At 36.9% G+C, this 13685-nt stretch overlaps 1 protein-coding gene across 2 annotated transcripts in view; it reads left to right on the top strand.

The window, feature by feature from the left end:
- The window catches only part of RDX (radixin), a 44444-nt gene that overhangs the window by 12841 nt on the left and 17918 nt on the right, over positions 1-13685 (top strand). Inside the window, exons 3-7 of one of the 2 annotated variants that reach the window (XM_054271437.1) lie at positions 4157-4240; positions 9130-9225; positions 10521-10795; positions 12109-12192; positions 12635-12781. In XM_054271437.1, the coding sequence (XP_054127412.1) occupies positions 4157-4240; positions 9130-9225; positions 10521-10795; positions 12109-12192; positions 12635-12781 (686 nt within the window). Of the gene's footprint in view, positions 1-4156; positions 4241-9129; positions 9226-10520; positions 10796-12108; positions 12193-12634; positions 12782-13685 lie in introns of those variants that run through there. The other variant, XM_054271438.1, reaches the window with a different exon arrangement.

Raw genomic sequence — 13685 nt, 5'->3', positions numbered from 1 at the left:
AAAGGTGAAAGAATACATGCAATAAAAATATAATTCCCTTATGAAGTGCAGGCTTTTATTAAGTGCACATCCGTGTTTGTTATTCCAGATATTTTCAATGACTGTACTCTTTATTTAATAGATTATTTGCTGGGGAATATTTTCTATAAATAGTATTTTGTGAGCTGTGGCAAATATCCTGGTAACCCATTAGCAACATTTGTTACCAAAACATCAGTTGCTCCCTTGGCAAAGAATAATCAACGTGTAATTCTTTAGTGTGTGTTTTCCCTTTCCTTTGGCCATGTTTAATCATTCTGAAACAAGTCTGGTAAAATACAGATAAACTCAGTCTGCTGCTGCTGCCAAGGAGCTGGACAAGCTCGAGAAGTGAGACAGTGTGAACCTGCTGAGGTTCAACGAGACCAAGTACAAGGTGCTGCACCTGGGTTGGGCATCCCCCCATGTCAACACAAGCTGGGGGTGAACAGAGAGAGAGCAGCCCTGCTGAGAAGGACTTGGGGGTGCTGGAGGATGAGAGGCTGGCCATGAGCTGTCAGTGTGCTCCCACAGCCCAGAGAGCCAAACGTGTCCTGGGCTGCATCCAGTGTGGGCAGCAGGGCCAGGGAGGGGATTCTGCCCCTCTGCTCTGCTCAGAGCCACCTGCAGGGCTGCATCAGCTCTGGGGCACCAGCACAGGGAGGACATGGTGCTGATGAAACAGTTTTAGAGGAGGATCACTAAAATGGTTTGCAGAATGGAGCATCCCTCCTTATGAGGAAAGGCTGAGAGAATTTGGGGCTGTTCTGCCTGGGGGAGAGAAAGGTGCAGGGAGACCTTATTATGACCTTTCAGTACTTGAAGGGAGCTTATAAGAAAGGTGGGGACAAACATTTTATCAGAGCCTGTTGCATTCGGACAAGGCTAATGGTTTCAAGCTAAAAGGATATAAAAGAATCAAACTACATAAAAGTAAGTAAATTTTTATGATGCCGGAGGTGAAACTAACAATTGCCTAGAGAGATGGCAGATGTCCTGTCCCATCTTTGGAAAGGTTCAAGGTCAAGTTGGATGGGTCTCTGGGCAACCTGATGTAGGGCAAAGTGTCTGTGCTCGTTGAGGGGGGTTGAACTAGGTGACCTTTAAAGGTCCCTTCCAAGCCAAACTATTCTGTGATTCTATTTAATATGCAAACTTGAGATAGTAATTGGCTGAACTGTGTGAGGAAGGGACCTGTCAGATTCTGTAACAAAGATGTGGGATCCTGGTGAGAGCAAGTTTGAAAAGCAGGCACTGAATGGATCTTGTGGCAGGTGTAGTGGTAGCCTCCCAATACTTGCTACAGGAAGCCTTCATGCATTTCTGTTGCCACCATTGCAAGAGCTCCTTCCTGTTTCTGTATTTGTGTGGTAAAGTTGGTTCAGATTAGTGACTGTCCTCGTAATTTGTGGTTCAGATAATTTCCCCACCTAAAGAGCATTGTGTCAAAGTAGCCAGATAAGCAGCAGAGGTTCTGTGAGTGACAGATCATTGCTGAAGCTCCTGGACCTTCTCTCTCTGCTTGTGTCTTCTCAACTCCCTGCCATATTTATGATGTGGAAATTTCCCCAATGACTCTTGTTAATGTAGTTTGCCAGCTTTATTTTACAGGCAATGCAATTGGTACCAGAGGTTTGATTTTTGTTGAGAGGGTGCTCTGTTATCAAGGTTTAAATTGGATAAGTAGACCTTCAGGGCTCTTCAGATTTTGACAAAAGTAACTTTCTTACGTTCAGTGCCCAGAAATAATTGAAGGTGTGAAACAATGTTACAAGTTTGTAGAAGCCTGGTATTTGTATGCCAAAAATCAAAGCCAGTCCAAATTCCTTCAGAAAGAAAATGAACTGTAGTGTTAACTTTTGTCTCTGCTTCAGTAATTCATATCACAAAAGGTAATTTTTTAACATTACCATAATTTGATTTGAAACTTTTTTATTAGAACTGAATGTGTAAATATTGATTAGCAGCTGAGTGATTGTTAATTGGAAGTACAAAGATAAACAGAAATGCTGCAGGCTTAAGCAGTTACTGTAATGTGTAGAAGTGGCTAGGTACTCTTAATGCCTGTTTGTACCTGTTGGAGGTGTAGAAGCTCCGTGCTCTTAGAGCACTCAGATTTTTTTGGGCAGTAATATCCAGAAGCAAACAGAATTTAGAGCTGTATTGAGTTTGTCTCTGTATTACAGCTATTATTTTACTGTTTGGGTATCCTAGTTCTTGTGAAGGATAAACTCTCAGGTAGTATTTCTTGCATTTTTAGATGACATTTGTAGTAAGGATATTTATATAAGAAGTTTTTGCTGCTGCAATTAGTTTTAACTTGCTGTGCTTTGTAGATCTGTGATGCTTCTTGTTTTGGCAACGGTGCTGTTATATAACAGAGCACTTTGGCATTTAATAAAATTATTTTTTGTCCTTATTCTTTGTAACTTGCTTGTGACTGCCCTAAAGAAGGCTTCATTTTTTAAGTAAAAAACTGGTTTTAAAAGTTAATCTTTTGTAATTAAGGAGTAATCCCTCATGCTTAAACTAGTGTAACTGGCAGAGTGAGTTAAAGTGAGTTAGAACTACCATTTAAAATTAGTTATTTTGTTAGATGAATTATATTCCATAAGGGTTTTTTTTCTTCTCTTGAAATAAAAAGACTGAGAATTTACAGAAAACATCTTCTTCCCTCTTCCTGACACACACCTTCTATTTTTTAAAATTTTTTTTTGCAATAAAACTAAACTATCTTTTACTCCAAAGTCTTCAACTCTTGTTCTTTATCAGTGCTTGCACACACAATAAAGTTGGCTAAGCCCCCTCTATCATTCTTGTTTGCAAGTCTGTAACCTTGATGTCCTCAGGCTCCTGCTATTCTTGTCTTGTATATCCCCCTCGTGTTTACCTTGACAATGAAGGCAGCAGTGATCAAGCTTCATCTGTTGCATGAAGACAAACTGCTCTGCAGTTTTATTTTCCCTATCTTAGATCTCCCTTCCATGTGTTGTCTTTCCTTCTTTTCCAGACAATCACTTCTCAAAGTATTCCACCTGGTGGCAAAATTAGGGAAATAGTTAATGGAAATGGTTTGCACATGAATAGATCAAGTAGTGTAAGAACCTGTAATACAAGTCCTAATTTATTCCTCTGCCTTTCTTTACAGTAGAGAGAAATTAGAATATATCTGTGCGAGTTGGATTTTTCTGCATTTATGGGAAGGTGTATTTGACCTTTTAATACTTACATTCTTATGCACTAAAGATGAATAAAATGTGATTGATACCCTGGCAGTAGGAGTTGGAGGACTGTTCTAACACTGAGAAGACAGTGGTGTGGATTTAATACTTTGTTCTGTTTCATGGAAATTCTCACTTCTATATGTACCAGCTGAAGGGAAATTGGCAAAGACTGCTGTACGTCCAAGTAAGGCTTCCAATTATCTCCTGCAGTATTTGACTTCTTGTTTTATAACAAATAAACCCAGTGATTGTCAGGAGTCATCTGGAAAAGATCCTCCCTTTCAGGAGAAGGAGGTTCATTGAATGGTGGTGAATTTTTAGTCTTGTAGTAAGGGAGTTGAAGGAGGTTGGCACTAAGGAGAGCTAACTGCTGTAGGTTTTCTTTCCATTGGTGAAAAGCTGCTTCTAGTCTGTCCTGAGATGTACAAGGTCTAGTGCTAGAGCTTGGTGAAAGTGCCTACTTTGACCCCCAAACTGCTTGATTTTAGAAATGGTAAGCAGGAGGCTGCTTGTCTTTTTATATTGCTAGGCATAAATACCTTAAAATGACATATATGTGACCAAGAACTTTTTCTTTTGCATGCATTTGGGAGGCCCTCTGAAAGATAGTGCCCAGTAGCTCAATATCCCAGTGTTCTTCAGCTGTTCAGTAGTGATGTCAGCTTTCCCATAAAATTAATTTTGAGCTTTGTTCCCTAATTTAACTTTCCAGCCTAGGGGTAAGTACTATGCTGATTATGCTTTTGGACTAAATAATGATGAGAAATTTTTTAGATTCAAATTTTCTGTTTTTCTTACTGCTATGTTCTGTGTGTACACAAGACCATTAAAATTGTTGAACTTATTGTTTCTTACAGGCAATGGAAGCATTACATTGTTACAGTATGATTTAAATGTTTCCTTTTATTCTGTAGATCAATGTCAGAGTAACCACAATGGATGCAGAGTTGGAATTTGCCATCCAGCCCAATACAACAGGCAAGCAGCTCTTTGACCAGGTAACTTACATGTCTCTATGTATATTCGTGCAAGCACATAGGAGTATTGTGGTTATTAAGGCATAGTCTGAAAAAGTGGTAGTGTTCTCATGCACAGACTGCTTTCCTTCTGTTATCTAAGCTGGGCTCTGAGTTAGTGTGAATTTCCTCATTATTTCTCCTGCAACACATTGAATTCAAAGACAACTCTCTAAATATGTTACCAGTGAGGCTTTGGTTAAATGGTGTATGGAACTGCTTTGAAGTTAATTGTGCTTTTTATGTCTAATAATATTCTAGTTGCTACTGCAATATAGTTGTTAGAATTGTGTATTTTAGAAATATGTATGTAACAGTAAGTTCATTAATGAAAGCTAACACCATTGCTTTCCAGCAGTAAATACTGTAAGATGGTTTTTCACTTCCCAAATGGTAGAACTAAATACTGTTGTCCTATGAACCAGTTTGGAATTTATGTTTAAAAGAAAAGGAAGAAAGGTTTGCAGACCACAAGCACATTAAGGTCATCATTTTCAACTATTCTATCACAGTTACACTCTGTCACTTGATGATGTGTTATACATCAGTCAAATGGACCAAGTGAACAATTTCTTGAACAGGGCTGTTCTTGCACTCATGTGATGTTGGTCTTCAGAATCTTGGAACAAGTTTTTTGACCTGTGTTGTGGGGTGTTTGAGGAAACCTTAAAAATAGTCATGACCTGTCAATGTGTTATGTTGTTTTCCAACAAGATAGCAATAAATGTTTTATTATCTAAATCTAAAATGTATGCCTTTATTTAGGAAATCTGGAAATATCTGAAATTACCCTTCAAAAATAGTTTAAGTAGATCAACAGTTCTGCTTAGTAGTTGTTTCTGTCCATTCCACTAGAGATGCTTGAAATATGTAATGATGAGTACTAAGAGAAAGCAACACATCAAAAAAGTTCTTTAAACTTTCAGTTGACCTTTTAGAGTCAATTAAATGTCATATTATATAAATTGAAAAGAAGAGAATGTTTATTGTTTTAATACTGAACTTTTAGATGAATGAAATCGCCTTTGCAGTTTTTGTTTGAAATGACTGACTCTTAACACTTACAGCCTGCCCTTTTCTGTAACATCAGTAGCAGTATATGGGTACACGTATGAAGTAGGTCTTCAGCCCCTACATAACAATAAACATCATGACTCTTAAAAAGACTTCTTGAACAAAGAGGCTGTCTTGCTTTTTGTCTAACTAGCATCACCATCATCAAATAAAAGTATGATATTCTGTGGCACAGAAGGCTCAAGCTGTTACTTGTCTTTTGCCAGCCTTTGCTATCTTATGCCATTCACTGTTGGGTGGGGTGACATGCTGCTGTGTAATGTCTTGTGCCCAGGTAATCAGGCTCATCCAAATTGGAGCATTTGCAAACAGCAAACAAAGATACAGTTTGGAATTTGTTGTCATGCTCTCTTCTTTGTTCCTCAGTTCTCTGTGTGGTGTTTGACATCACACCAACTCTTACCTCTGGAGTTTTAAACTGAAAAAAAAAATTTAGCTCAAGAAAAATCAACCAGGGGAGTTGTGTGTGAGAAACACTTTTTAGTCTGATCTTAAATTCATCTGTGAGTTCCACCACGTAACATCAAGAGCTGAACTGTATTGTGAAACCAGCATGAAATTTCCAGACAAAAAGTGATCTTGTTTCTCTATAGAAAGAGAATTGAATAGCACTGTTACTGAAAGGATTGGCCCTCAAGGTTTATGCAGAAGTGGTGAACATGACAAGCAGGTTGGTTATTGTGTGCAGAAAATAACCTCTCCATGGATTCAACTGTTATTTAGTGCTCCCCTACATTTTTGGTGAATGACCTTTCTATCTTTTACCAGCCAGTGTTCTTTAGGCTTTTAATTGGCATTTTCTGGAGTTGTTGATTTGTTTCTCATTCCATATGTACGTTCTCATCATCTTCATCTGCTAGCAGGCAAGAATGCGGCTTTTGAAATCTGTGGCTATCTCTTTTCTCTTCCATTGTGAAACTCAGTAAACTTATCTATTGCACAAGCTTTTTTTTTTTAGTTACTCGCATTTCAGAAGATGTACTAACATACTTATCATTGGTCCCTCTGTCTATCCTGTCACTGGTCAGAATAGGTAAGAGGGGATCTGTCCTCCTCTAGTCAACCAGCTAAGCATCTGTAGCTTCCCTGAGAGAGGAAGAGCCCTGTGAGGGATGTTTCCACACACTGGTGGTAGCTGTGGGGGAGCTGTTTTGTTTCGTTAGCACTGTGCATTAGTAGCTTTTTGTTGACTGTAGCTGCCATTCAGAAGGAGTGTGAGGGTTGTCTCCTTTATTTAATGTTGTAATTTTCCTTTATCCTTTTTACATTGTCCTTTCCAGATGTCTCCAAAGCCTTCTTTACAATCTTGTGGAAGGTGATGATATGAAATCCTTGTTAAGTTGTCTTGTGTATGTTGTGATTTGCCCAAACATACATTGTTCAGGTTGCTTTTCCTCTCCAAGAAGTTTTTATTGCCTATTAATAGTCAAGTTGTAGGATGTGATGGTGGATAAATCTGTTTTACAGATGGGATGAACACTTGCCTGAAGCTACTTAATAGAATTTTGGGCCAGAATCAAACTCCTAAGTTTGTCATTCTCTACTTACTTTTCATTAACACGCTACTGCAGTGCAGAAGTGCATGTATTATCTCGGTATAAAGTTTCTGAAGGGTTATTTCTCTTTCCTTTGAGCTGAGAGGCAGTGTAGGCAATGCTTTTTCCTTATTTGTGGGTTCTACTGGTTTAAGTGTTGATTTTGCAAACTTGTGTGGCTGTGCATTGCTGTACTCAGGTTGTATGTACTTAAATCATGTGCATCTCGGGGCCATAGTTAGTGGGTTGAGAGCAGAATGTTGTGATGTGAGCCTAAGCACTTGTCTCCTTATGCCTTATGGGCAGAGCTGTTGAGCATCTGCAGTTCTGTGCAGCTCACAGAGGTGATAAGGTACAAGGGCTCAGCTTGGACAGCAGCTGGGTAAAGAGCATTCTCAGTCATCTGATAAAGCCATATGTAGTTTGATCAGTGTTGTATAGGAGATCTGTGCCAAAAGAAATAGCAGGTCTGAAATTCCTAAGCTGGGGCACCAAATTTAATGCTGCTTGGGACCATACTAGTAATATAGACCTGTTCTAAGCATTTCTTATGGTCTAAAGTAAATGATGTGGACATTCTAGAGGAAATAACCATGCTCAGTCAAGGCATCAATCAGGTTGGATCCACAAACATTGTCTGTTTTGTGCTTTGGAGTTTGATGGTGAAATGATAAAGGAGGAAAAAAGATGCACACTCGAATGGTTGTTAAGTGATTATTCAAATATGCAAGGCAGCAGAAGTAAGTTTGCATAGCTATCTTATGACATTTTCTAATTTTCAAAATCTTAATTTTGCAACCCGATAGTACTACTTTAAAGTGGAGGAGGATCTATGTGTAAAATTCTATTTACTTCACATGCATCTGAATGCTTCCATAAAACAGCCTTCAGTAAAGCAGCTTGGCACCATGGTCCAGCCTGAGGACATATGTAAGTACTACTATACATGATCTTTGGAGCCAGAGTTTACAGTCATTTAATAATCTTTGCTGGACCTTTCTGATTAATTGCTTATTAAATCCAAATATGCTTTTGCTGTGCAAAAGACTTGTAAACAGTTCCACAGTTTCATTATACTCTGTAGTAAAAGTGCTTCTTTTGTTTGCTTTGAGCCTGCTATGTCATGATTTCTGTTGATTCTCTTGATTCTTACATTATAAGAAATAATGAACAATCATTCCCTATTTTCCTTCTACATGCCATGCAAATTTTATAGACCTTTATCATTGCCTTCCTTATTTCTCTGTCAGTAGCCCTAGTTTGTCTTAGCTATGCCAAAAATGTTCCAAGTCACTGGTCATTCTTTTCAACATTTGTGAAACATTTCCACTGCTGCGGCATCCTTTTTTTTAAAGTTGATGTGATCAGTCCTTATGTAGAATTAGAGATTTGTGAATATCATACATGTGTATAGTAATGTAATAGCTTTCTTGCCTTTTGCTTTACAATTAGAACTTTGTTCACATAATTTAAATTATCTTTTATGTACAGTGTTTTGCTTTTATTAAATATGATCTTTTATTGAGGTTCATCTTTTTACCATTACTCACAGATCTTTCTGTAAGGTTTTTTTGCATCAGATTTTTGTCACATCATTTTCATCCTTTGTTGAAGTCCTGGGAGACTTCCCTTGTGGTTACACTACAATTCTGTTGTGAAAACAGCTTGTGATTTTCGTCCATCTTTTTAAGCAGTGTATCCATAAAACAGCCTTTCCTCTAGTCAAGGACAATTTTGCTTTTTAGTAGCTTTTGGTGGTAGACCTGATCTGAAATCTTACAGGAGAGTCGTGTATGTTAAATTAGGAGATCATCCTTACCCCTTTTATCATTAATTCTTAGAAGATGGCAGAACTATTTGAAGGAAGCCGTTCATCCTCATTACATCATACTTGTTCACAAATATTACTCTTTATTATCATTTTACCAGTTGTCTTCTGCTGAGTGTACTCACTTCCCCATAGGGCTGCAGGTCACTTTCCAGATGTGCTTTATAACCTCAGGGTCCTGTTACTACCTTCTGTTCCTCAGGTGCTGATCTGCACAGTGGGCTGCATGCTCCAGCTGACAGCTTGGAGCGTTTGAGTTTATTTGGAACTCTGGGGTTCTCTGAACTTGATGTTTTGCTACTATTTCATCTTTTTTTTGTTCTTGTAAGACTTGATTACATTTCAGTTTGTTCACGTAGCTTTATTAAGCTACACAAGCCAGTTAAAAAATGTATTGTAGTGATGACTGATGATTATGGCTCATTTATCTGTAGGTGGTGAAAACTGTTGGTCTTCGTGAAGTCTGGTTTTTTGGGCTGCAGTATGTGGACAGCAAAGGCTACTCAACTTGGCTGAAGCTAAATAAAAAGGTAACAATTCCCTCATATTTAGCCAAGTGTACAGTTTGAATATATTGTATAAGCTTTGCTGATTTAATATCTTAAGTGAGGTATGGCTGGCTTCAAATTTAGTTGAAAAATTGCTTTTCGTGTGCTTTAAATGACAAGATAGTGTTAAGTTAGATTAGTTATAAAGAATATGCAAAGCTGCATCAATATTTAATTTGAGCAGATAGTTTCCAGTACTGTGGAATGCATGCATGCATGCATGCATTAAGAAAAGTTGAATTCATATGATTATCTCATTTTCATGTAGCAGAACATAATAGAATTATTGTTTTACAGTTTGGGTATGTTTATGAAAGTATTTGAGCCTCAGGAATTTGTATGCATACAGCTATGAATCATGAAATAAGGCAAAATAATCTGTTTCTAAAATTTAAGTATCTGATAGGTAGACTGTAGGATAATATTTTTTTTTCCCAAACGACATTGAGTACCTTGTATCTCCCAGTTACTGGGAACTGGTTCATTTTACTTTAAATTGTATTTGTGAATTTGAATAGTCACTTCTTATTTTAATATTGGCTGTCAGATTATTTGTTAATGCCACCGATTAGAATGGAGATACTTGTTTTTTATTTCAAACTAATCAAGAATACCTTTTTTATCTTCAATATTAAGAGGCAAATTGGGTGGGTTTTAGGAGCAAGTCCTACTCTCTGCACTCATGTAATCTTTGCTTCTCCTCTGTGGAAAATCCAGTCAGTTAAGCCTGCCAACCACCAAATCTGTCTCCTAGAATTTCATATGTGTCTTGTTTCATGCACAATAAACATTGGTAGTGGTACAGATACACAGAGACAGGAACAAAGTGCATATATTTATTTCAATAGTTGAAACACTTTTAAAAGAATCCAACTCCATATTCACATTGAAGTAATGTACTGTAGTTCTTGCTGAAGAACCATTGTTAGACCCTAATTTATTACTTCCTGCAAATCATCCTTGGATATAATTTGATCTTTTTAATTTCTTGCAACTTCTTAGTTTCCAGATCTTTATTGTGATAAATAAAAATTCACACAAGCCTACCAAAAAAACCACCCAAAAAACAACTTAATCAGCCTTTAAGTAGTATTTCAGAATTGTCTGGTTTATTCAAATTGACAAACTTGTTTGCACCTTTCAGTGGGTTCCACAGTGGGCTTGTGTGGAAACTGTGGGTTTCAGTGTAGAGAAGCTAAAGACTTAAGTACTATTAAATCACATTTAATTTACCATGTAGTGCTCTGTTTATTTTTCTCTTTATTCCTCTCCCTCAGGTAACGCAGCAAGATGTACGGAAAGAAAATCCTTTGCAGTTTAAGTTCAGGGCCAAGTTTTTTCCAGAGGATGTATCTGAAGAATTAATTCAGGAAATAACTCAGAGACTTTTCTTCCTGCAAGTCAAAGAGTCAATCTTAAATGATGAAATATATTGCCCACCAGAAACTGCAGTTCTTCTGGCTTCCTATGCTGTCCAGTCCAAGTATGGAGATTACAGTAAGGAGATCCATAAGCTGGGCTACCTAGCCAATGACAGGCTTCTCCCCCAGCGGTGAGTGAGATGGGTTTTGCACCAAATGGTGCACATAAACTTAACTAAAGCACATTTTTTATAAATAAAATATTAAGTGATAACATGCATTTAAGAGTGGCTTTCTTAGAGTTCCTCTTTTTGCTAGTAAAATTTAGAGATCCTGATTTAGACTTTAATGAAGAAGCATCACGGCCACATGTTTCTTGACATGTATTTCCTGTCCTGTCCACAAACATCTGCACAGATTTAATTTTACACATTTCCAAAGTATTCCAAAATAATTTAATGTTAGTGTAGGCCTGCTTCTGCCAAATTAAAATCAAAATACTCCAATTCAGAAGTAACTAAAATTAATTTGATACTCTCTCCTTTTCTTCAGTTTTCCTGTTTTTACACACTTAAATGACAATAATTTCCTGAAAGTAAGTGTACTGCAAATAAAATATATTGCAGTGCTTGAGTACAACACAAATTTGTATACTAAAGGTGTTCCTTTTCAGTGGAAAAATGCTCAGATGATCTTTTAATTGTCCTTTAAAACAGCTTCTCCACAAACACCTGAAATGCTGGGTGCCTGGAATGAAAGCATAATAACGTTATCACATGCATTTGATTTATTACTGCAGTACTACACTGAAAGTTCCAGTAGGCCAAAATATAATTCCATCATTGCAACCTCTTGTAGATTAAACATTTAATTACTTTCTGAAGCTGCTTCCCTATTGATTTTATTCATAAAGGAAAAATAAAAAGAACCCAAAACTACAAAAAAAACCCTCAACAAGGTTGTCTGTTAATTTGTTGTAATGTCTTACCTTTTCTTTCAAATGACAGCAGAATGAAAGCTTGGGTGTATCTTTATGCACCTAGAGATTAATTTGCAGCATTGTTCTGCTGCAAAATTAATCTCTAGGTGCATAAAGAAGATTCTATAGGTGTGCATTTTCAGCTGTTGTAAAGAAGATTCTATAGGTGTGCATTTTCAGCTGTTGTAAACATTACATTTTATGACTTAGCTGAGGTATGCAATGGCGTGACTTTTATATTACAAAGAATATAGAATACCAAGAAAAAAGAGGTGACTTTTATTGACAGTATTTTAGTGTGGGAATTTGGAAGTACAAATTCAACAAATTCCCTTCTAATTTGGAAATAGAATTTAGAAGGGAATTTGTTGAAATACAAAGTTTCTGTTTCTGTGCTGAAAATATGAGCAGTATATAGGAAGTCATCTTTTAAGTTGATTCAGTTCAAGCATATGTTGTGCTATGCTACAAAAGAGGTTAAGTTTGTTGTCAGTGTTGTTTAAGAGCAACAATTTCTATTCACAGTGTGTTAGAACAGCACAAACTGACAAAAGAACAGTGGGAAGAAAGAATACAGAACTGGCATGAAGAGCACAGGGGAATGTTAAGGTAATTATGTAAAAAATGTTCACGACACCTTTCATTATTATTAGGGTGTATTTTGGGAGGTATTTGTTTGGGAAATGTTTCTTTTATACTGACCAAGGTAGGTAGTTATGAAGGATTTCCATGAGAGTTGAGTTTCCAGCTAGGTTGTTGGTTTACCTACATGTTTTCTGGTAAGGCTGTCAACTGCCTTCATCCACAGTTGCCTGCCTCTAAAATACATTTATTATTTGCTTGACTCATGGGGCAGAAAGACAAAGTGCAATGATTGGACTCTACGTGGATATTAGGGTATAGAGCTCTTAAAGGTATCTGAGTCAAACTATTTTAGAGAGAGTTAATTCATAACTAATCTTACCCCAGTTATTTTTTCTGTAGTTCCCTTATTCTTACATTGTACTTATGATTTGTTGTCTAAACTATACCAATTTTTCTTCTTCATCAGGGAAGATTCTATGATGGAATACCTTAAGATAGCACAAGACTTGGAAATGTATGGAGTCAACTATTTTGAAATAAAGAATAAAAAAGGAACTGAATTGTGGCTAGGAGTTGATGCTTTGGGTCTGAATATTTATGAGCACGATGATAAGTAAGTGGGAAATACTCATTTTGCAGTTCTGTGCTGGGAGTTGCTATCTGAGATTGTACAACCCTCACCTTACTGTGTGTTCAGTAAGATCTGACAAGACAGGTTCTCCTTCTAATCTATGTAAGAGATAGAAAAAGAGAGAGAGAAGTTAACTGCCAGAATGTTTGAATTTTAAAGATTAGGGAAGCAAAAGGAGGGAAACGAAGAGCAGCTCTATGGAAGTTTAAATTTACATTGCTTTATATGGATTACTGCGCTAAACCATCTTTGTATGATTTCTTCCTATTCTTTTCACTCAAAACATTCCCTTGGGTCAGGATGAAAAGGATATTTTAAAGCTAAGCAATGTATTTAATGAGAAACATTTGTAAGAGCCATAACAAGGAGTATAGATGTTGGAGCATGAAAAACTTAGAAATTTAAAAGTGAAACCTTTTAGACACCAAAGAAAATAGGTCGTTCATGTGTCCTGATAAAGAGATCAAATCATCTCTTCTACTTGAAGAGGGAAGAGCTGAAATGTGGGAAATATGAAGAATTTGGAAATAGAACAACAGACTTGCTCTTTTCTTTCTTTACAAGCGCTTGTTAGTAGGATCTCATGTCAACAGACCATTCACAGTGATTTGAAGTTACACATGATAGGTCAAATTCCAGATGGGAGCAGTCAACTTTAGATGTATATACTCTGTAACAAAATTCTGTAAACCTTAATTGCCATTAGATGGCAATATAACTCCTGAAAGCAGGAAATATTCAAAATGTTCAGATGAGATTGAGCTATGAGGCAATTTTTTGGTATTTCCTGTCTCCTGATGTTAGCAATCAAATACTTAAATATTTTCTGATATTTATAATTAAGATAATATGAATTGAAAAAAAGTCTGTGCTGACAGAAAAATAT

Source organism: Melozone crissalis, unplaced genomic scaffold (assembly GCF_028551555.1).
Source record: "Melozone crissalis strain CALT ecotype California unplaced genomic scaffold, PUWL_Pcris_2 ptg000013l_1, whole genome shotgun sequence".
NCBI classification, from domain to species: domain Eukaryota; kingdom Metazoa; phylum Chordata; class Aves; order Passeriformes; family Passerellidae; genus Melozone; species Melozone crissalis.
Note: the sequence above shows the minus strand (reverse complement) of the source record. Positions and strands in the feature narration are given on the sequence as shown.